Source organism: Prionailurus viverrinus, chromosome E2 (genome assembly GCF_022837055.1).
Source record: "Prionailurus viverrinus isolate Anna chromosome E2, UM_Priviv_1.0, whole genome shotgun sequence".
NCBI classification, from domain to species: domain Eukaryota; kingdom Metazoa; phylum Chordata; class Mammalia; order Carnivora; family Felidae; genus Prionailurus; species Prionailurus viverrinus.
The window spans coordinates 14,375,353-14,400,185 of record NC_062575.1 but is presented as its reverse complement, the minus strand read 5'-3'; the positions used below and the strand labels follow the sequence as shown (position 1 = coordinate 14,400,185).

The following is a 24,833-nucleotide window of genomic DNA, read 5'->3' as shown; positions in this document are numbered from 1 at the left end:
ACATTTGTCTGGTAAGGAGGATTAGGGGGATGTCAGGGTATAAGGGTGAGGTGAAGTGATGAACAATTGTTAACCCCTGCTGCATTCTAGGCACAGTGTTAAATTATTTACATTTATTGCCTCATTTCATCCTCGCAGAAAGTTTGTATAACCAGACTTTGTATTATTACACTCATTTTATAGTTAGAAAAATGAAGCCTAGGGATACAGGGCTGGGTTTAGAGCCAAGCTTCATCCACATATAAGGTAAATAATAAATGCCTGTATCAGGGCCTGTAGATTTGAAACTCCTTTCCTCTCTGAGTTAGACCATACTGAGGTCCTTTTTTCTCACAATAGAGCAGCAAATTAAGGATACGAAGACAGAGGCTTAGTCAATAGACGATCAGATGTGCTGCAAATACTGTCTGGTCTCACCTCAGCTCCTTTAGTTCTCTGCCCAAAGGTGAAATTTTGGCCCAGGTGGTCCTTGTGCCACAGAGCTGGCATTGTTCACATGGGTGATGGTGGCGGGGAGATAACTCAAGGGTTGGCCTAGTCTAGAGCTGAGAAGAGTGTGTGCTGTCTCAGGAGACTGTCACCACAGAGGGTTAGGGTTTGAAAGGCTCTCTCATCCCTTTTATGACTTCTCTCAGGCCCTGATGATATCCAGTCATTACTCTCTGACCTTTTTTGGACACGAAGGGACAGCTTTCTTTCTATTCCACACTAAAAACATAAAAAGTGAGCAAGTCTTATTTCTAAATGATAGAACAGGGCATATGCATACATATTCTCCTCTTCCCTAATTTGCATAATATCCCTTGAAAAGAGCAAAGAAGCCTTTGTGCCCTCAGCTTAAAAATAAGAGGAAATAGTTTTGAATCCCATTTGCCATCATTAAGAATGCAAAAATCCTTTTGAGGCCTTGCCAGGGGTCCCTACAGTCTTCCCAAAACACAGCCACAAGATGGAGACAGATCAAGTGCTGTGGGAGGTTGTTCTAGCTAAAGCTCTTTGAGTTGCAAGGAGCAGAAACCAACCCAGGATGGCCCAAACAAGCAAGGTTTGCTTCAATAAATCAGAGACCTGAGACCAAGGTTGGAGCACACCATGTAGCCAGAGCTCTATGGAACTGGAATTGTCACCTGTAATGCAACTTTTAGAAGACCAGCAGAAGCTCTGTCTTTCAATGGCCATGTGCCACTCACTCATGGTGTCTCCATTGTTCTATTCTCTAGTCTGGCTTCCATCCAATTCAGCTCCACATCAGCAACCACCAATGACCTTTGGGCATCTTAACTTGTTTGAGAGAGAGGGAAAGAAAAAGGTGACAGGGGACGGGGGGGCACTATCTGAGATATGGTTTAATTCACCTGTTTGAGTCAAATATCATAGGTCTAGCCAAGTCCAGCTAGTTATTGCTCAGGAGTGGGTCCCAGAGTATCTAGGCTGTTCCTTCCAGGGGCATGACTATGTACAAAATGGATGGAGCATGTCTACCACAGAGTTTAGATGAGGAAGATTTTACAGCAAGGGCAGTAGAGATAAGAAGTAAGTCTTATTTGATGCAAAGTAGCTAACACACTGATCCCTGCTCCCCCTCCCCAGCTCATTGCCCGAATCGTTGACATTTTTGATGTGGAACCCAGTAAGATGTGTGTTGCCAGCCGCTCATATGCCTTTGCCACGGTGACCTTTACCCCGCAGACCATGCAGACCTACCAGTGTATCTTCGAGGCTACCTTGGATGGCTTGCCTAGGTACCAGCTCCCCAGCTCCCTCTCTTATAGCAGGGCTGCAGGCCACACCCTCTATGGAATGTCCTTCCTGGCATGCCAGGCTGACAGGCCTCCATCTTGCTGTTCCCTGCAGCAATCTGACCAAGAACCGAAGCCTTGTGTTTGATATCGTCGGGGAAGGAAACCTCCCACGGGTGACGGTAGTGCGACCAATTCTCTACAACCAAAATGGAAACCCCTTGCTCCTCTTTAAGAGGCTTCTGCTTGGTCAGTCAGAGAAGCTGCCTCTCATCCTCAAGAACAATGGCACCATCCCTGCCCAGGTACCATTGGAGTTGAAGTATGGGATGGAAAGGGAAAAGAATGATTCAGAAAAAAGACTTCTGATGTTGAGGACTCTGCCATCCCTGATCTATGAGGACTTCTTTGATGTTCCTCATATGTTAGCCTGTGTAAGACATGGGACATGCAGAGCCCAGTCAGCTGTGGTGTCTGCCCTCCAGGAGTGTAGGAAAGCAGATTAGATAGCACACTCATAGTTACCGTGTGAAGCAGTGTGCAGTGATATACCCTAAGCTGAGTAGGAGGATTATGGTGTTCTTGGTATCTTCCTTACTCTTCACTTTTTTTCTGTAATGAACATTGCATTTTTAATAAGGAAGAAACTAAAGAAACCTCATTAGGGGTGAGAGTTTCAACATCTGAAGGGACTTTGGTTCAGCAGTTAAATTTATGTTTCTATTTTACAAACAAAAAGTGATAAACTGTGTAAGTGTCATCCAAAGAACCATAAGACTTTCAAAAATGATCTTCTCCCATCTAGGGGAATCAAGGAAAATTTCACTATAAAATGACATGCAAGCTGGGCATTGCAGGATAACTAGGTTTCAGGAAGGGGGTATGACAGTGAGTGCATCCCAGCTGGAGAAAGAAGACTGTAAAGACAAAGGAACAGAAGGGGGAAAAAAGTGTCATATATAAACAGGAACTAGTCAGCCCCCAGCTTCTTGAGAACACAGGGGATAGTAGACAAACAGTGGAACATAAAAATAGAAGGATGGAGTAGGGACAACTTCTGGGAGGCTTTGGATTCCCTCTATACTTTAAACCCTACAAGATGTTATGACTAATATTGTTGGGTTTTGTAGTTTATACAGTTAAGGCTTATTTAGATTTATCCACATAGTTATCTTTTTTATTGCTGTTCACTCCTAGATATGCAAACTTCCATCTGAAATCCTTTGCTACCTGATGAAGAAATACCCCCACAGGTCTGCTGGTGTGGTGAATTCTCTCACTTTGTGTTGAGAAATCTCCATTTCTTCTTCATTTTTTAAAGATTTTTTTAGCATTTATTCATTTTTTGAGAGGCAGAGAGAGACAGTATGAGTAGGGAAAGGACAGAGAGAGAGGGAGACACAGAATCCAAAGCAGGCTCCAGGCTCTGAGCTGTCAGCATAGAGCCTGATGCGGTGCTTGAACTCATGAACAGTGAGATCATGACCTGAGCCAAAGTCGGACGCTTAACTGACTGAGCCACCCAGGCACCCCCATTTCTTCTTCATTTTTAATGTGATATTTACTTTCCATCCATTTGTCTCTGCACTCCCTTCTGCATAATTTCTTGGGATAATTTCTTTAACTTTCTCTTTAGCCATGTCTAATTCACTATTAAACCTTCCATTAAGTTCTTAAGTTATTATATCTTTCAGTTCTAGAATTTCTATTTAGGCTGCTTTTCAAATATGCATAATCAGTTCTTAAGACTTCTAGTTTTGTGCTGAAATTGGCAGACTCAGCTTTATTTCTTGAACATAGTGATCACAACCATTTTGCCATCTGTACCTGATAATTCCAAAATCTGAAGTCCCTGTGGGTCTGTTTCTGATATCTGTTATTCCTGCTCATTTTTGCCCATGTTGTCCTTTCCCCTTGTGTGCCTGGTTATCTTCAATCATGTGTTGAGTATTATACTTGAAAAGTTATTTAGACCTAATAAGACTAAGGATGCTGTTATTTTTCTTCAAAGACAATTTTCATTTGCTTCTTCCAGGTACGTTGGGACCCTATAAACTGGACATCACCTAAAGCTGGTTTTAGGGCTTGAGATTTTCTGGATTGTGTATATGACTCAGAGCAGGATTGTTGCCATTGGGAGGCCTGGTTTATATCCAGCCTATCTTTGGTGCTATCAGGCAGTCCTTTGGAGTTGCAATCTACTGCAAAGAAAACACCCCACCTTTCACAAGACTTTTGCCCTCTTAGTACCAACAGGCCATCAAAAGCACAGCTCATTCTCCCACATACCTCTTCCTGACTGAGTCCAGGTCAAAAACAGTCCATAAATTTAGGCTGGCCTGTCCGGATTCCCATGCTCTCCCAGATCTTGGTGTGGTTATTCCTCATTATCTTCTCAGCTCTGTGATGCTTTAAAAAAATTTATTGTTCTTGATGTTGTCGTCTTATTTGTTGTTGTTTTGAGTCCACGTTACCTAGTTTACCATCACCCTGCATTGTTTCCATTATTGTGGCTTTATAAAATGTTCTATCATCTAGGTCAATAAAATCCTGCTCACCCACTCCCCATTTTTCTAAGTTTTATTAACAAATTTTACAAATCTAGTCTCTGAGATGCACTTTAGACATCATTTTATAATATTCCTCAAAAAATCCAATTGGGAATCCTATGAATTATTCAGGAAGAATTTCTACTTATAGAGTATTTAGGCTCTTTGCCAGGAACAACATTTAGAATTCCCATCCATTTACCTAGATCTTTTTTATGTCAATTTTTTCCCATATAACTCCTCCATATAGTTTCTTACTAAGATTACATCTACACATAAAATTATTTTTTTATCTTAGAAGCTTCCTATGCAGTGTCACTATTTCTTTCTTCTTTTTACCTCATTTATTATATTGTTCAGTTGTGTTTATGATGGTACCAGCATTACTATCTTCTAAAACTGTATACTGATTTATTATACCCAAAACCAGATATATGGCTTTAGCTTTAGCAGATACATGGCTTTAGCAGGTATACTGCTTCCACTGGTCTAGAAAACATCTGTTTTCTCCAAGTAAATCAGAAGCCCACTTTGGTTTTCTTCTTATCTTGGTAGGCTGCTCAATATGACACTATCAGGTAACTAACGCATTAGTTCCTGGGAGATACTGATTTTTAGGAACTCACATTCATGTAAGCCTTCACAGAATGACAAGTATTCATTTCCATTTTATTAGTCTAGTATATATTTTACAGCCGCCTCTGTCAATAGCAGAGGCCTCGGCAACCCCATGTTGATACTACTTAGCTGGGTAATCTGGAAAGTCACCTATATTCTCTGGACCTCCAGTTCCTTACTTGGACAATAAGGGCGGAACTAAACTTTCATTTTCCCTCCCCAGGTCTAATACTTATTTTATCTCCCTTTTAATAAGAAACTCAAAAACATGACCACTGGGCACAATGACCAGTGTGCCTTCCCAAACAAAACAGTACAGTATCTCAATCCAGACTCAAAACCCATGAGCAGCCTGTAAGCTTACCACTCAACCTTGTTTTCCGTCTGCCAGCTGCATGTTGACCTGAGGGACCAACTAGGAGTCTTCTCTCTGAAAGGGTGGCCCACCACCTCCTACATCTACATCACAGAGGAAAACAAACCACATGCAAAAGGTAGGTAGGGGGAGTATAACTTCTAGAGGGCAATGGGTCTCAGAAGCTGTTTTGTTAGGAAACTGATGAGGATTCAGCCAGAGTAGGACGCTCAGTTTCCTCATAAATAGCTTCTGCAGGTAAGGCTCCTTCCCACACTAGAGCTGCCCTCTCTTGAGTCAGGATCTTTATGGTTGCATCTTCCTTTAAACTGGTTCTAAATTTCATGTCTCTCTCTCATCTTGGCAGCAAAGAAAGCTCACACGGCCTCCCTGGTGGTTCTTCCTGGAGACACAGCTGGATTTGATGTCATTTTCCAGTCCCAAAGTGTTGGGAGAATGACAGGCATCATCCACTTGTCAGTGATCAACAATCAGTATGAGGAGACGAACATCCACATGGTGGGAGAGGGTTATGAGGATGACATCACCTTGGGCAACATCCATGGGCTGCTGGTTTCCAGCAGCCATGAAGCCCCAGAGATCTCTGAGGTCATCGAGGAAAATACTATGGAAGACTTGATAACAGGTGAGAAAACAGCCATGAGCTATTAACAACTGTTGGCTCAGGTTATTTTATTTTATTTTTGTTTTAATTTTTTAAATTGTTTTATTTACTTTTGAGCATGAGGGTGTGAGCAGGGGAGATACAGAGAGAAAGGGGAACAGAAGATCTGAAGTGGGCTCTGTGCTGACAGCCGCAAACCCAATGCAAGGCTCAAACACACAAACTGTGAGGTCATGACCCAAGCCAAACTGAGCCACCCAGTCACCACGGCTTAAATAACAGGCCAGCCAGCTTCCTGGGGATTTAGGAAAGCATCTTCTCCTTGTTACTGTATGTTCCTTCATTCCTGGCTCAGACAATGCCTTCAGTCACGTGTTCCCTCAAGGACTATTTACTGAGCATCAGCATGCATGTTCCAGGCACTGTGCTGAGCCCTGCAGTTCCAAAGAGTAGTACAAGAGTCTCAGGGACTTATAGTTTTAGCTAATTCCAGTTTAGCTGAAAAGTGAAATTCAAAATTCAAATTCCAGATTAGGTATGTGAGCACATATCTCACTGTAGTTGTCCCTGTTCATATCTCTCACCTGGCTCCTGCTGGCGTGGTCTGCTTCATGGGAACCATGTATCCCAGATATTCCGAGAGAAGTCATGGGCTTGTTTCATTAAAGAAGGTGTAGATTTGTGCTACGTCTAGAACATCATTCTCAGTAGCCTCACTACTCAGTGTGCTTTCTGAGAACCAACAGCATCAGCAGCACCTGGGAGCTTGTTAGAAGCAGACACCACCCAGCATTTCAGGCCTACTGAAGCAGAATCTGCATTATAGCGAGATCCCTAGGTGACTTCTGTATACACTGTATACACTAAAGCTCAGACATGCTTCCCCACTGTCTGTCAAGCACTGCAGCTTCTTTTGGCTGACTATATTCTTTGGGGTAGGAGAAAATTTATTTCATCATTATTATCAAAATGCATTTGTTAGGCAACCTAATTGTGTGGCTAGTCGGTATGAAGTGAGTTATAAACACATGCTCATAGTTTTTCTAGGAGCTTGATTATAATCCTGGAATGTAGCATTGGACAGTCTCTACAACATGGCTTAAAATCAGTACTCCTCTTTATGTGGTGTTCCACCCCTCTGTGTGGCTACGAGGTGACATCTCTCTTGTCAGGGGTCAAGCAGGAGCCAGCAGCGAACCCTAGCTCAGAAATCAGATTTCATAATTATGATAGGGTTACCACATTTAGAAAATCAGAATATAGGAGTCCCTCTTAAATTTTAATTTCAGATAAACAAGTAATTTTTTTATTTGTGTGTCTGAAAATATTGTATGGGACATAGCGATACTAAAAATTACTCATCATTTATCTATAGTTCAAGTTTAACAAGGGCTTTTATATTGTATCCTATTTTAACCCTTAATAGTATTGTTTCAGCAAATAAATGGAGTTGGGGACCTATATTTTCTCTTGAAGGTGAGAGCCAAGGTGGGTGGGTGGGTGGATGGATGGATGGATGGATGGACGGACGGACAGACGGACAGGTAGATGGACTAATAGATTTCCCAAGGAGGCAAAGTTTATGCTATGTGACTCCAGCTTTTCCAGGATAATCATCTGCAGTGGGGGGAGGGGGAGGATGCATGAGGGTAAAGCACCATGTCTTTCAAGTGTTGCCTCCTCAGGAAAGCGAGCCCCAGGAGGAGGCTAGGGAAGACTCACAGACCTTCTGTTTCTGTCCATAGCTGCTCTGGTGGACCACATCCAGTTTGGAGACTGCCACATCGGAAACAGCTATAATGTAAGCTTCACAGTGACTAATCACAGCCAAGCGAATGTCATACGGTTTGAATGGCCCCTTTTAGCTACAGTTTGCTTTTCCCCACAGGTAAGTGAAAGCCAACTGCTGTTTTCTGGACTCCCTTGGTGTGAGCCAAACCCAATTTGACTGTCAGTCTATATTCATGAACATGTGGGATGAGATGGATGGCTCTCAAGCTGAGAAACAACCCAGGAACCATCCGTTACTCAGACCAGGTACCAGAGGACACAGTTCGTGTCCCCTCTGGTCTAAGAACAGAGAATGAGGTCTGATGAGACTGTCGCTAGGCTGAAGTTGAGGAATTCCATGCAAGTCTCTATGGATGAAATAGATGACATTACCACAGAGTGGATAGGGATAGGGGCTAGGGTCTTCCTATCCCAGATTGTAGACCTGTGTCCCCGAAGGTATATGTTTATTAGAGCATTAGGCCTGCCAAAGTGGCTTACTGAAAGCTAAGATGGGGGTAGTGGGTTCTGTGGACAACTGAGATTTGGCACATTTGCAAATTACATCTTTCTCTTTCTCACTCAGCATACTAAAATCTAGTTAACTTTATTTTACCTGGAATCCCTTTCAGCATCTCACAGCACACATTTTATGAATTGCTGGCCAAAGCTCAACGTCACACAAGGCCTAAGACAATGTGGTAGCAGATCCTAGCCTCTGGCTACCTGATGCTTTTCATAGACAGTTTGCTGCTGAGTTCCCAGGACAATTCATATACCCAGATATATCCACTGCCTTCTGCCCAGTTTCAGTCACCAAGGCTGTTCAAGCATAGAACTCTAGGGGGACAGAGCAAGGAAAGTTGGGGACCCTACTTTGTCACCTTTAAATCTTTGAGTGCCATCAGGAAGTTTTGCTTCCTAGAGGGATGTAAAGTGTCAGCTAAAGTAGACAGAGATAAGCTTCAGACAGTCCATTTATATACACCCCCCCACCCCCCCCCCCCACACACACACATGCATATACCCCTCACCACACACACACACACACACACACACACACACACACACACACACACATTTGTGGCCTGGGAAATACTAAGTTTTATTCACCCTTCACTTTCCAGAGGAAGGAGAGATATTTTTATCTGTCAGAAACATGATAGGACTATTATATATATATACACATGTGTGTGTTTGTATATGATAAATCATAAATTGTTTTATGCCTTAAACCAAACTAGATTTCCCATTTATCTGGTATACTTCAGGGAATCTCAGCCTTCTGGTTTTAGGACTTCTTTACCTTATTAAACATTATTAAGGAACCCCAAAAAGCTGTTATTTATGTGACTTATGTCTATTGACATTTACCACATTAGAAATTAAAACTGAGAGGGGGCGCCTGGGTGGCTCAGTTGATCGAGCGTCTGACTTCGGCTCGGATCATGATTTCTTAGTTCATAAGTTCGAGCCTCGCATCGGGCTCTGTGCTGACAGCTCAGAGCCTGGAGCCTGCTTCGGATTCTGTGTCTACCTCTCTCTCTCTGCCCTTCTCCTGCTCATGCTCTGTCTCTCTCAAAAATGAATAAACTTAAAAAAAATTTTTTTTAAGAAATTAAAACTGAGAATATCTAAAAACATGTATTTATTCATTTTTAAATAATAAACCCTTTAATGTTAATATAAATATCATATTTTAATGAAAATAGCTATATTTTTCAAAATAAAAAATGAGTAAGAAGAGTGGCATTATTCTGCAGTTTTATAAATGTCTTTAATATCTGGCTTCATAGAAGAGAGGTAGATTCTACTATTTGCTTCTCCATTTGATCTGTTTCAATATCATATGTCATGTAATCTCTATAAAGCTCCATTGTGTACTCATGAGAAAATTAGAATAAAAAAGTCAAATAACATCTTAGTATTATGATGGATGAAAGTAGATCTGACCTTGTGAACTCCTGAAAGGGTCTTAGGGATTCCAAGGGTCACCAGATCACATTCTGAGAACTGCTAATGTACTGTGTACATTGGTCTATAATTCGTATAGGTCATATTGATGAAGAAGCACAGGTAGTTAAGAGTGTGGTATCTGGAGCCATATTGTCTGGGTCTGAATCCAGCTCTTCCAATATTCATGGTATGGCCACGAGCCAGTTACAAGTTTCCTTGCCTGTAAAATAGGAGTAATAGCTGTACATCTCACAGTGTTGTTGAATGGATTAGAACTGTGTAAAGGTTTAGAACAGTGCCTGAGGCAAGGAACAGTTTAATAAATATTAGCTGCCTTTACTATTATATTTCTATCTAAGAATCTCTTATAGATATTTAAGACAATCTACACATACCGGTGTGAATGATGCATTTTTTGCCAAGATCTTTGGCTCTACCCTTTCTCTGGAATGTCACCATCAGGTATAAAAAGTCCTCAAGCTCAGATTCCCAAAAATACTAATATCGGGCTCTTCCGCAGATCGGCCACCTTCACCCTGGGTGTGCTAAGGACATAGTAGTGACCATGAAGTCCGAAGTGCCCATCAATCTGAAGAAGATGGGAGTCAAGTGCAAGCTCTCCAGGATCACGTTTCAGCTCCCTGCAGACCAGGTCCCTGATTGGGATGACCGCATGCGCACAGTCAAGTGGGTGGATGTGCTCAGAAACACACCCGGTTCTTTCGCTGCAAAACGAAAGGTGAGTGGGGACATCAGGTACAAATCTGACCAGGCCTGCCGTGGCTGGTGGTGCCTGCTGCTCTCCGGTTCAGTGTCTCATCATTTCCTTCCTTCATGGAACAAAAAAAAAAAAAGAAAAGTTTGTTTCCCATTCTACATGACCTTGATTTGACCTTGATTTCAGAAGTAACAAACTGAACTGGCAAGCATGCCACCTGCCAGCCATGCAGCCCACACATCTTGACCCAAACCGCTTTAGTTTAAGTCTGGGTGCCTCATGGAGCAAGTTCTCTCACCATCAACAGCATCAGGGCTAGACTTTCAGCTATTCCCTTTTTCTGTCTATGTCCAGAATTTGATTAGTTATAATCTTTGGTTCATGACAGAATCTCATCTTTGGTCCATGCGTGTCCCTCTTTCAATTAGTCTTTGGCTGGTTTCTTTTAATAATGTAATAAACAGAGATGAACTCACACTCAGTGTAGGAAGTAGAACATGAATTACCTGTGTGCTTCTCACCCATTCCATCCCCCTGCCTCCCTCTTAGACGTAATCATCATCCTGAATCTTGTTTACTCATTCCCTTGATTTTTAGTTTTTCTTTCTTTTTCAACCTATACATTCTATTTTTTAAATATCATTTATTGACAGATTGGCTTCCATACAACACCCAGGGCTCATTCTAAAAGGCATACCGTTTTGTTGTAGTTTCTAACTTTTAGTTTTTGAAAAACGGTTACTGCCTGTGATCCATATTGTTTCATGGGGCTATAGTGTACCCATTTCACTGCTATATAAAATTCCATTATTACTTATCATCCATTCTTCTTTTGAAAATTATTTGGTGTTTTCCATTGTGTACACTGTTGCTGTGAACATTATTATTCATGTCAAATGGTGTTCAATTGCAAAAGTTTATATTCCTAGAAGTGGAATTGCTGAGTCATAAGATATGTCAATTTCAGCTTTCCAAGATAATGCCTGTGTTTTCCAAAGTCACTGTACCTATGCACACTCCTATTGGCAGAGGGATCTTACTGATCCACATTCTCTACACAACTTGGCATTGCCAGACTTCTTGATTTTTTTTCACTTAAATGAATGGGAAATGGTCTAATTTGGGATCTACTTTGCCTTTCCCTAACCACTGGTAAAGATGAATATGAATGACTTCATGGCCTTACTAGTCATCTCTTATATGCCTTTTGCCTAGTTTTCAATTATGATGCCTGTTCTTTGTATGAGTTATTTTATTTTTGATAAAGTTTACTATTCCTTCCTATTATTTGACTTCAAATGTCTTCACCAAATTTATAGCTTATCTTTTCACTTTCTTTGATGTATCTTTTGATGAACAAAAAATATTCTTAATTTTAATATAGCGAAATTTATTAATCTCATCTTTTACATATTTTGTGTGTGTGTGTGTCTTCTTTTTAAAACCCTTCTCTACCAGGGAAGAAAAATATACTTTTTCTTTTTTTTTTTTTTTTTTTTTTTTTTTTTTAGGTTTAAGAATTTTGCTTTTTGTATTTAAGCTCTTGGCCCACCTGGATTTTATGTATGCTGTGAGGCAAGGATCCAATTTAATGGTTTTCCATGACCTGGCCAGATCCCTTTTTTGTTTAGCCCTTCTGTTTCCTAGTGATCTGCCATGACTCCCTTGTCATCTAAATTTCATATATGCCTGGTATGTTTCTTGTCTCAGTATTCTACTTCATTGTCATTGTCTATCCCTATGCCAGTTTTACCTTGCCTTAATTTCCATAGCTTCATAATCAGTCTTGATATTTCCAAGGGAAATCCCTCTCCCATACTGTTTTGTTCTGAAGTATTTTCATTATTCTTGGTCCTTTATTTTTCTATCTAATTTTGGAATCCACTTACCAAGTTCTGTGGAAACCCTGACTGAAACTTGATTGGAATTGGATTGTATCTGTAAGTCCGTTTAGGAAGGATTAACAATTTTACAATATTAATTCGTCCTTTCTATTAGTGAGTTTTATCTGTATATTTATTTAGGTCTTTTTTAACTTTTTTTTTTTTACTTCCATTTAGTTTCTTTACTACTATTAGGACTTCTCAGGTTTTTTATTTTTTCTTGAGTCAATTTTATTAAGTTATTTTTCTATGAATTTGCCCTTCAACTAAGTTTTCATATGTATTTTCATAAAGTTATTTATAATGTTTTCTTATCATCTGTTTAAATCTATAGGATCAGTGGTAGTGTCCTCTTTTTAATTTTTGATATCAGTTATTTTTATTTACTCATTTTTTTCTTGATCAATCGCCCTGAAGACTTTTTAAGTCATTCCACATAAACATCATTTGGCTTTATTAGTCCTCTCTGTTCTCAATTTATTTTCTATTTCATTAATATCTGTCCCTAATTTTATTATTTACTTTCCCCTACCTTCTTTATAGTCCATCTAACCCCCAAACTAATATTCTCTGTAGTCCTGATGCTCTTAGTAATTTGTTTCCTTTCCCACATTGGAGTCATTTTAGGTTTACCTTAATCATTTATTCTGGAACTGGAATCATTTATTCTGTAAGTTGGTGTTAATTTGCATGGGTAAAATTCTGTTACCGCCCACCCCTTTATTCTTGTGAGTCAGCTAGCTCTGCCTTTGTTACAGGTGATAGAGACGGATCCTGAGCCTGTTCACTCAGTAGTAGAAGAAAACTACCGAGAACTGCATCTTCAGATCAGTGCCAATGTGAATTTTGCTTCATATCAATGCGAAACAAGCAATGTGCACTTTAAAGAAACACTGGTTTACCAGACCCGAGTGTTTGAGTGAGTCTTTGAAAGCCCCCCAGCACTGACAGAGAAGTTCTTTCATTTCATCATTTGCCTATTCCTTTATCAAATACTTATTCAATGTTTATGACAGCATATACCAGGCATCATAGCTATGTAGCATGCACCAGAGGAACTCTAGGGATGCAGTGAAACATTCAGATCCACAGAGCTATTAAAGTTCACACCTGAAATCAAGATATAGGCCAGGAAACACAGTCCACCAGGAGGGCAGCATCCGGCCATCAGCTTCAGTAGGGATGGTCCTTGAAGCAGTCCACACCACCACCCAGTAACCATTCTTTTCTCCCCAACTCCAGGTGACAATATCCACACTAGTGGCAATGGGTCCATCTTAGCTCAGAAGCCCCACAACCAACAGAAGCCAATACTCCTCATAAGCACCCCATAGGTATAGCTTCCATGATCCTTATAAGAGACATGCCCAATTACAAGAGTCACTACACTCACAGAACCCCAAAGCTATGGCTTCCCTCCAGGGAATCATAATTCCCTCCAGACCAGATGCAATTTACCAATTAGGGGTCATGTTAACTCTAAACAATGTTGCCTAATAATATAGCTGATATTTCTCCTTTATCAGGTTTCCAGGGAAACAGCTAGAAAATTTATTCAAAGTCAAAATTGTCCTTAGAAGGAAAAGGGTTACGTTAACTCACATACAAGAATATAAGGATGTCATGGGTCCCCCTCTTAAAGAGCTCATGGGGGGAATGGGTGAAAATAGGTGGTTGCAGTATGGTGTCCTGTGTATGCTGTGAGAGTACCTGAAGCAGATGGAATATCAGGGAATACTTCCCAGATGAAGCAGTGCCCATTCTACAGGATGATTAGGAGATAGCCAGGTGAAGAAGTGAGAAAAAAGGGGCCTTCTAGACAGAGAAAGCAGCATATGCGAAGACAGAGAAAGACCATTCTTTGAGAATTACGAGCACAAAAATGTAAACCACTGACATTTCAACTTTGTAAAAATTGGTAACTAACTTGTTCAACTCAGTTCGCATTTGTTACACTTTTAAGTTTTCAAATTATCATAGAACCAAAAGAAATAAGGGAGGAAGTGGTACCTTCTGTTGATAGACATTTCACTTAAAGCTGGGGTTGGCAAACTATGGCCCGAGGACCAAATCCAACCAGCTGCCTATTGTTGTAAATAAAGTTTCTTTTGACCCACAGCCACATAAATTCATTTATGTGTTGTCTATGGCTGCTTTGGTACTATAACAGCAGAGTGAGTAGTTACTACAAACACCGATGGTATGCAAAGCCAAAAAACATATGCTGTGTTGCCCTTTGCAACAACAACAAAAAAAAAGTTTGCCAACTCCAGTCTGAACTAAGAACTTTTTTATCAAGAGTATTCTGTACCACCAAGATTTCTCCACTTTATAAATATTGTCTTTAGGATAGTGGCCAGTGCTCATACTTTTACACAATAAACATAAGCCCCTGAGGTCAAAGTACTTGACTTTGGGCATACCTGCACAGTCTACCTGGATCAAATAGTGGAGATCTGATCCTTACACCCTCCCCTAGACCTACACCCCCTCCAAACTCAACTCCAACTACTTCACTAAAATTAGTAAGACATTTGTGTTTTCTTCTCTAACACAATCATTTTCCTGTATCAAGGCCTCATCCTTCTGCTGTGATTGTGATCAAGTTTAAAAATGATTCCAGAAAAAGCTTCTATTTCCTGGTTCTTGTCTTATATGCAGGGAAACATGAGGCAAGAAAAGTCTCTACTCATTCAGAATTTGAGACAAGTCTCAGTCAATGAAGGAATTTCAGGCAGGGGTCAAATGGCTTCCGACCACAGGGACATTGTTTCCAGTGGGAGATGTTTCAGTAAGGGAGGGACTGGAATTTGCACCTAAAGAAAGTACTGTCATGGAAAACACATTTTGATTCCTCTCTCATGGGAATTTTTCAGAATTACAGCAAACTCATGCTGAGAGCTCATTGCATGGGGTGCTGGTACTGTGCCAGATGATTTAAAGTGCTAAACATTTGAATATTTTTACTTTTAATAGTAAATAATGTTTTAGAAGGAGATATAACTAGCACAGCAAACGCATGATGTCAGACAGAATGCTTAAAACTTGCCTTTTGAAGAAATGTTTAAGAAACACAGTGACAACTTAAAGTAACAGTATAGATGATGTGTAGACAGGAAAAAAATCATCGACAGCACATTTCTCAAATCCATTCTCTGATCTATCTGCAGGTTTGAACTGACTAATTCAGGAAATGTGCAGCTGGAATTCAATTGGGTCTCAGAAGAGACTGCAAAGGCTGTCAGCTTTGCAATGCCAGACAACCAAGGTAAACATAATGATAGGAAAACTCCAGGGCTTGAACCAAGTCCCCAGGTAGTAGGAGAGTCTTGTTCATGGAGAAATGAGCACTGGTCCAACAGCTCCCTCAGTAGCCAAGGAGAAGCAGAGCAAATGTTTCATGGTGTCTGCAGAACCAAACAGGCCTGAGAAACTCAAGAGCTGACCTCTGTCCTCCTGGAGCCTGGAGCCTAGAGCCTGGCCCTCCATTAGGCCAGCACCCCAGTCACTGACCCCTAGGAATCTTGTCTTTTAGGCCTTAACCTCTTGGGAGATTACAGACCCTTGCAGAAACTGATGAAAACTATGAACTTTCTCCCTGGAAAATACACACCCATACCGAATGTGATATATAAGAAGCACTTGGAAAAAGACTCAACATTTGGTGGACAAATATTCATTGCTGTTGTTGCAGTTTTGGAGATTCGCAGACCTTTCAAATGGGCCCCCAGATTGTGAACCCCTACTTTCAAACAATGATTCTCCAAAAAATTATATTCACAGCCCGTTATTCTTGAGGCAGAAAACCCACAGACCTCTCTTTGGCCCACCCCCTGAGCCAAAAGGAAACAACTTTGAAAAATTGATAGAATTAATAGAAGTATTTTTCATGAGATTCCTGTGAGAGATATGAGCCAATCCCTTACCCTTAGTGCCCAAAGCTAAGTATTTCTGGTGGAAGAGGTGAGCCCACAGAGGGACCTGTGAGTGGGCTGCCTTCCACCTGCCCTCCCACTGCAAATACAGAATATCATTGGCTCTCTGTTTTCCCCCAGGTTCTTCTCAAAAAGACCAATTTAGCCAGGGCACGCTGCACACGGTCAGTACTCTGGACAGCGCCATGGACCACTGGAATGAAGCTCCCCCCACGCCCTTCTCTGTGGAGCCTGCCTCAGGCATTGTGCCCGTGGGCAAAACTCAGAAGCTCAAAGTGAAATTCTCCCCGCTGGAAGTTGGAGACTTCGAGAGCAATCTCTTCTGCCAGTAAGAAGATGTGCTCTCCAGAGCAAAACTCCCCATCTCCTACCCTCTCTTCTGTCCCAGCACCACCACCATTCTTTCCAGCCCTGGGCCCTCCATAGCCCCCTGATTGTCACATTTCCCATTGGGAAGATTCAGAAAGGCCAGGATTTAGAAGATAAGGAGAATTTTTTCTTTTGTATTACTCACCAACACTCTCTAGACTCTTCCTCCTGCCTATTAGGCCCTTCCCAGCCACACACAGGATTCCACTGAGCAACAGAATGGCTGACAGACAGGTAGGTTCCAGTCCTTGGGCAAATATGAACTTAGGAAAACTTTCTTACACCTTTTCTGAGACTTGGTCTCCTCATATGTAAAATGGAAATAACAATACCCACCTTGTACAGTAATCATGAACATTAAGTGAGTTAAATCAAGTGAAGACTTAGAACAGTACCTGGCACATAATAAGCACAATAAACATCACATAGCCATGGTGGTGGACCTGATACATAGGTGAGGAATAGAAAGGGCCCAGACCCAATTCAAGAAATCCAATCCAATAACATTTAGCAAGTCCATGATGTGTTAACCACTCCCATGAAAGATCCATACAGAACACTTACCTTACAGAGGAATTGTGTAAAATATGGTATGGGGTGGCAGAGACCTATGTGAGCCATAAAAGCCTTGTGGAGCCCCCGCTATCACACTGCAGGGACCCGTCCCACACCTGGGCCTAAGCTTGGTGCTGGGACTAGAGGTCTACTTACATCCAGTTCACTTTCTCCAAGGAGCTCAGGATACTCATTTAGAATTTCTGTGTCAGTTTTCATACCCCACTAGATGCCTGTGAGAGGGCGCAGAGGGCAAGACTCTGTGCTCATTTTATAGCAGGGGAAATTTCTCACCACTGCTGGAGGGAATAACTTGGGGCCATACTTAGATACAGAGAAAGAACCAGAATTCATCCTCCTCATACTCAGCCCATTCATGCATTCATCCACTCAACAGTTCATGAATGAACACCTACTATGTATCATGCACTATTCAAGGCATTTATATTATGTTGTTGACCAGGATAGACCCAGTCTCTGCTTTCATGGAGCTCACATTCTGGTGGATATAATATTCATTTCCAACCAACTAAGGAAGTGGTGATTCATCTAAAAATGAATAAGAATAATCTTATCCTCACAGGATTCCCAACCTGCCACCTGGAGAGCAAGGCCCAGTCCTATCAGCAAAAGGGCGGAGCCTTTTGCCCTTCTGCCATTTTGACCTAAAACACTCAGACTACATCAGTGGTCATCGGCGCAACCCAGATCTCCGAGGACCTTCTGGTGCGGCTCTGGATTCAAACACCCGGGTGATTGAGTTCACCAGCGTGGGCATAGGAGGGAAGAATATCCGGTAAGTTGCTTATGGTTTGCATTGGTTCTTATCAGTGAGTTCTTCTAAAGAACTTAGAGGAAGAATTCAGAGAAGTCAGTGAGGCTAATTCCTAGAGGCAGGCTTGAAATATTGGGGTTGGACTTTAGAGAAGTCCATAGTAAGGAAGTCTATAGTAAGGAAGCTGAATTTGTCTCCTTAGTTTTGACACTGGGGAAATATGGAAGACATAAAAATGTAATCCCTGACCACCACCTTAACCACAGAGGGTCGGTCATTGGGACAGAAGGGCCCTGAATATCATTATTCCAAAGTCCAAAACTCTAGCCATAGTTTGCCCCTCCCCCTCCCAAATGAAGTGCAGTTTTCATTTCTTCACAATACTTCACAAGTGCAGTATTCATTGTGGTAATAGAGTATGCAGACAAGTCCTGATTCCCAGATAGGGGGACTGTGCTAGGGAAGGTCCTAAGAAAGTTTCTCTAATTCTTCAACCCCCATTTCACTCTCTGCTATCAATTCTTCCCCCTCGGCCAGGACTTTTACAATCCTGAACCCAACTAATAGCACCTACTCCTTCTCTTGGATCTCTGAAGAAACTGAAAGTCTCCAGAACCCTCCAGCCTTCACATGCCTTACAGAGAAGGGCTTCATCCACCCTGAAAAGAAAGCGGAGGTATGTGTGTGTGTGTGTGTGTGTGTGTGTGTGTGTGTGAGAGAGAGAGAGAGAGAGAGAGAGAGAGAGATGCCACCTTGACTCAGGGCATTGATCATCTTCTCCTCTTCTGCATACCAAGTGTGCTGTAGATCATAGAGTGAGGGAGGACAGCCTAAGGATGCATCAATCAACAAGTATTTCTTGAGTGGCATATACGTTAGGCAATCCTCATGAACAAGACAGAACTGAGCTCTCTTGGGTGGCTGTAGAGAAGTGAAAAGGTCTAGTATGTGCAGTTTTAAAAACTGAAATTATTAAAGCAGGAAAGAGGAGCTGGACACTAATACCTGCAGACTCTAGGACTCATAGATTACTCTCTGAAGACTTATTTTTTCCCGAGGGACTGACAGCAGTAAAAGGATACAGATGTATTTTTACTTGGTCGGGCCAAAGGGTAAAACAGAAAAGTGAGTCATGTCCCACAGCGTAGTCCTCATGTTTACACAGTGGTACAGGGTAGAGTCATACCTAAAGAAATGTGATCTCACTGGCCAAAACAGATCTATGGGCCTGTATCCTGTAAGTTCTGCAGAGAATCTTGGAGGCAGAAATAAATTCATGAAACAGAAATCATGCATTCAAATGCTTTCAGGAAGGTCACACAAATGAATGGAGCAAGCCAAGGGGACAATGATAGGGACTGCTGAGCACCAGCACCAGCTGGCGATAGTGCTTCTCTGTCAGATGACCACCACACAGACAAGTTGCCAGTGTTGCCAGTTCTCCCAAACTTTTTGTGAAAAGCCAAAATTCCATATTTCTATTGAAATCTCTCTATTTTTACATGTCAAACAAAGACATGGTGTGAAATATGGCAGCACAGTCATCAGAGGCTGTGATCGGGCTAGACCTCCTTAGGAGGACCTGTGGCAGGGCAAAAAAACATTGATATTGCTGGAACAGCCAAAATCACATGCCTTCACAGTAGAAAGGTGGAGATGACCTGGTAATGCCAACCATTGTAACCCCAGCACCAGTAAGCCTCCAATGGCATGTGGAGTAGGCAAACAGAAATGTCTTTACCACTCTTTTCCAAATGGTCTTCTTAGATTGTCTTCCAGTTCACGCCTTTCCATCTGGACATCACGGAAGCCTTCTGGACTTTCTTAATCCCTGAACACAACATCACAGTCCCTTTCCTTCTGGTAGGCAAAGCCACCGACCCTCTCATCAATCTGGACAAGTCACATCTCAACTTCAGTTGTCTCCTCATTGGTAAGGCTGCCCTGTTGGTTTATGTTTAGACTTGGCATGACCTCTCAGGGTAAGGGGTAGGACTGACCCCACAATGAGCTCTGGGAGCAGACTTGGGTGGGGAACTTTTTCTGGTACCTTCCAGAAGCATGTCAGAGGTCTTCTATCACTATTCACAAAGCCGTAAATTATTTGTCTTTCAATCTGATTTCCATCAGGTATCTTCTAAACCCACACATTAATAACCTAAGGAAATTTAGGAGACTTGCTACAAATCACACTTGTTAGATTCCTTGAAGGCCTGGACTGCCTATGTTCATTTCCAGAGGCTCATGTTATCCCCATCTTACTTGTATGTGCCTCAGAGCATGGGCTGTATTTGTATGCCTCTCAGTATGAGTCACAGTGGTCAGATTTCTCTGCCATCCTTTCATGCATTCATTCAGCTCAACAAAATGTTACTAAGCCCCTTGTGTGACCCAGGCACTCTCTTGTAAGCTGAGAATGCCATGGATAAAGCCACAGTCCCCACCCTCATGGTGGTTACATTCTAGTAATAGGAAGTAGACTACCAAAAAAGAAAAGATACAGCATGTCTGATGTTAATAAGTGTTGTAAAGAAAAATAAAGCAGGGTATGGAGGACAAAGAATGCCAGTAGGCAATGGGGAAGTAACATTTGATCAGAGATCTGAAGGAAATAAAGGAAGTGATTTCCAGGTCCCTTATCACATGGATGTGGGGTGTGTGTGTGTGTGTGTGTGTGTGTGTAAAATATAACTGAAGCCAGAATATATTTTAGTAACTCATTAGATTTTTATATTTAGGCAAGTAATATTCTTATAATAAGTCAATCATTCTGTTATATAAGGAAATTTTTAATGTCTCTCCATCCATCCTTTCCATCAAAGGAAACCACATTAACAGTTTTTTTTGTAATACTTCCATACATTTCTTATACTGATACATATAAGTAGGTGGGAGGAGTATGGTGTTTTGGAAGGTTTTGAACAAATAAGTGGGCAAGTTAGCATAAGAATAATAACAGCAGTCTTAACTATATAGAAGACACACTGATGTTCAACAGAGGGGAGGAGGGTAGAGGGATGGTGATGAAATAGGTAGTGGGGATTAAGGAGTACACTTGTGATGGGCACCAGCTGATGTATGGAAGTGTTGAATCACCATATTGTACACGACTCTAATATAACACTGTATGTTAAATAACTGGAATTAAAATAAAAAATAATATAATAGAATAAACAAATAAATACAGCAAGACAAACAGAATTTGATCTAGGAATGTAACAGTGGTGCATTTTAGTATGATTATATCAACAGATTAAAGAACAGCCATGTAATGAATGATATGAATGTACACTAAAAAGTGATTGCTAAAATTCATCAGACATTCTCAACAGAAATTTTAACAGTAAGATAGGAATAGAGGGAAAAACTTAAATAAACAAGACTAACCAAAATTAAGAGGCAAATATTATCTTGTAATAAACTATTAAAACTGCTGCAGTTAAAATCAGGAATTAGGCAAAGATGCTTGTTATTATTGAATACTTTCTTAGTGGTTTAGCAAATACAATAAAACAAGAAAATTCAGTAATTGGCATAAACATTAGGGGAAAAGAGACAAAACTATCTCATTTCCTGTTGCTGGTGACCTCATACATAGAAAACCTCAAGAGGCTCAAGAGAAAAGCAAAACAAACCACTAGAATCAACAAGATAATTTAGTAAGTGACTGGATGCAAGACAATTATGTAAAAATCAATAGTTTCTCTTTCTTTTAGCAATAAGCACCTAGAAACAGAAACAAAAAAAATCCATTCAATATTGACAAAACCTATATAATATCTAAGGATAAATGTAACAAGAAAAAGCACGGGATCTATATGAATAAACTATAAAATCTTATTAAAATGCTCCCAAAACAAGATTTGAACATTTACCAGTTCTCTCAAAATTAAATGCAAATGCAATCAAGTTCCAAGCAGAGTCCCAACTGGTGTTGCCAGATAAAATACAGGAGGCACAGTCAATTTTGAATTTCAGATAACAATGAGTAGGGGTTTTTTTTATGTCAGGATAAGTATGTCCCATGCAATATTTGGGACATACTTATACTAAAAGATATATGTATACTTACTAAATCTGGCAACCTTAATCCCAAAAGGATTGGGGGTGGGGGGATATTGGATAAAATGATTCTAAAGTTTATATGGAAAAAAACAAATGTTGTACAATAGTCAAGGAAAGTAAGAAAAGGCAAGATAGTGACAGAAGATGTATTAGGGCCCTGTCAGGACCCTCATGACATTCCTGAGCTCTGATGCAAAAGAGTTCAATGCAGGGATTATTTACAAAGATTGGGACTGAGTTAAGGGGCCTACTAGGGACGGTGAGGCCCTCATTGACAAAACTAGGAAAGCATTGGGTCCAAAGGAACAAGGAGAGAAAATAGTATCATCAGAATCACCTAGGACAGCTGTGACCAAGGCAGAGGAGCCACCTAGCAGGAGCAGGCCATTGATAGAGTAAAGTTCTATAAGGAAGAAGTGGAATCCTCCTGGGTAGGAAGGTCACTTGTAGAACAGAAGGAAGGAAGAGAGGTGGTCAAAGACTGAAGAGCTTGGGAGAAGAGAGAAAAGAAGTTGAAGGATTTCTTCTAAGGAGGTTTCCTCTTGCCTGAGGAGCAGTATCTGCCCAGATACTTTAGGAGCAGGTATGAGGTCTTCACTGAGGGCTGATGTTTCCTCCTCAGGCAGAGAAGCCAGGGAGACCGTGCATATCATCAACAAGGAGGAGCAGGGGTTCCATTTTGCCTTCCAAGACAACTCCCGATATTCTGAAGGTTTCAGCAACAACCTGGTCATATGTCCCATGGAAGGTTGGATCCCACCACTGTCCAGGTAAAGAAAAGGTTCCCCAGGACTACACCCTCCCAAGGTAGTAGGGGTTCCAGGCCTGCCAGGAGGATAAGTTTTCCTCAGAGTGCTGCTGCATGTCGAGATTAATGTTAACAATCCCATCTCTGTCCTACTATTTCTCATTGTTCATTTTCCTGATAAATTGTAAAGCCCTGAGAACTTTAAGCCCTTTTTCTCAATATTTTCTCTCATGCTTATATTCTTTTCCTTGATATCTACTATGTTTGTGAACTCATAAGGCAGTGCCCTACCTTGTCTGGCAAACCTTCAAAACTCATCATAATTTGAGGTGGTGATACTCTTTTCTCATAGTGTGTGCCAATCCACTGGGCTCATAGTCTTTAGCAGGTTTTAGCAGGTTAGCCTAGTCAGCTAATCTGCTGTCTTCTTCCCCAACCAGGTTCCCAATTGATATTTTCTTCACACCAAAGCAGGAAGGAGATGTGAACTTTAATTTGATCTGCAATGTGAAAAAGAAAGCCCACCCTCTGACCTTAAATGTCAAGGCTGAGGGCTACACTATGAATGCAGAAGTCAAATGCAAGGACAGGACTGGCTTGATTACTCTCCTGACTCCCAACCAGACTACCATTATCAACTTCTATGAGGTAAGAGTGTGAGAGAGCACTGATATGTCTCTCTCTCTCTCTCTCTCTCTCTCTCTCTCTCTCTTTCTATCTGTGTGTGTGTGTGTGTGTGTGTGTGTGTGTGTGTCCACTCAAGCTGGGAACAGCAGTATTAAGTGAATGTTAGCTGAATCTCACTGTTTAAAATGCCAGAGAGACCAGGAGAACAGAAACATGCCAGGAGCAGCTCCATCCTCCAAATATATATAGTTTTAATGTGAAAACATTTCTTGTTTTATTTTTCAGGGGTAGAGAGATGGTAGGGAAGGAAACAATGCTTGTATTACACATACAGGAAGGATGTTTGATTACCAAGGGAGGTCTAAGAATTAAATTGCTATCGTACTCTTCAGGTATGAGAGGCCCCCAACACCTCATAGCTCTGGCTTGAATACTTGACCATATTAAGCTAAGGATACTCAACTCACTAACATCGTCTGCCATCCCTATTTCCCAAAGGATATTTTCCCCCAACGTGTTATGTATCCTGACCCGAGAGAATGGAACCATGGTTTGCATTCATTCCATATACTACTCTGTTCTCTGTCTCTCAGGTGGAGTTGAATGAATGTGTTCAGTGTGAACTCAGCTTTATCAACACTGGAAAGTTCAGCTTCAGCTTCCAGGCAGAGCTATCTGGCCCCAAAGCCCTGCTGCAGTACTTGGACTTTTCACCCATTGATGGCAGTGTGGATGTGGGGCAGAGTGTGCACGCCACCTTGTCTTTCCAACCACTTAAGAAGTGTGTCTTGAAGGGCCTGGAACTCAGAATCAAGGTGAGACCATTTAATATTGCCGGACACTGGGAGCACTCACAGCACTCTGTCTTGAAGGATTAGTTCTCCTATGTGCTCCTTGTCTTCTCCACTCTGCCAGAAGCTCCTGGAGAGCGGTTGTGTTGGAGATAGTCCCATAATCTCTAGTATAAAGGCCTCATTCACAGTTGAGGTGCCTGGTGAGTGGCAGTTGAAAAGCGGTTCACCATCCATGCACTAGAATACCATACAGCCATTAAAATGAACAAGGGAGACAGATGGGAGATGGAAAGGAAGCAAGAGAGACAAAATATGTATAACATTTTCCAAGATAAGCTATTGAATGAAAAACCAAGGAATTGTGATGTCCACGGAAATGGCTGTGTCCTATGGTGTTCTTCCGCAAAAAAAAAAAAAAAAAAAAAAAAACAGCAAAATCAACTTTTTTAGAACTCTCAAAATCAATCAAAGGCTTGCAACAATCCTAGGAGCATTTATTCAAGAAAAATAGATGTACTGTGTATATATGCCACATTTTCTTTAGTTATTCATCCATCGAAGGACAATTAGGTTGTTTCCACATCTTGACTACTATGAATAGTGCTACACCAAACATGAACATTAACAAGTGTTAATATCTCTTCAAAATTCTGATTTAAATTATTTTGGATAGCACAACCAAACAAAGACACCACAAGAAAACTACAGGCCAATATCCCAAATGAACATAGGTGTAAAAATCCTCAATAAAA

At 41.2% G+C, this 24,833-nt stretch overlaps 1 protein-coding gene across 5 annotated transcripts in view; it reads left to right on the top strand.

The window, feature by feature from the left end:
* Window positions 1-24,833, top strand: part of HYDIN (HYDIN axonemal central pair apparatus protein) — a 429,838-nt gene that overhangs the window by 370,507 nt on the left and 34,498 nt on the right. For all 5 annotated transcript variants that reach the window (XM_047836101.1, XM_047836099.1, XM_047836098.1 and 2 more), the window contains 15 exons: window positions 1,591-1,742; window positions 1,855-2,044; window positions 5,298-5,400; window positions 5,629-5,907; window positions 7,632-7,774; window positions 10,133-10,351; window positions 12,972-13,132; window positions 15,384-15,481; window positions 16,269-16,476; window positions 17,656-17,868; window positions 18,385-18,523; window positions 19,615-19,780; window positions 22,535-22,682; window positions 23,101-23,308; window positions 23,881-24,102. In XM_047836101.1, coding sequence (XP_047692057.1) covers window positions 1,591-1,742; window positions 1,855-2,044; window positions 5,298-5,400; window positions 5,629-5,907; window positions 7,632-7,774; window positions 10,133-10,351; window positions 12,972-13,132; window positions 15,384-15,481; window positions 16,269-16,476; window positions 17,656-17,868; window positions 18,385-18,523; window positions 19,615-19,780; window positions 22,535-22,682; window positions 23,101-23,308; window positions 23,881-24,102 — 2,649 coding nt within the window. The remainder of the gene's footprint in view (window positions 1-1,590; window positions 1,743-1,854; window positions 2,045-5,297; window positions 5,401-5,628; window positions 5,908-7,631; window positions 7,775-10,132; window positions 10,352-12,971; window positions 13,133-15,383; window positions 15,482-16,268; window positions 16,477-17,655; window positions 17,869-18,384; window positions 18,524-19,614; window positions 19,781-22,534; window positions 22,683-23,100; window positions 23,309-23,880; window positions 24,103-24,833) is intronic.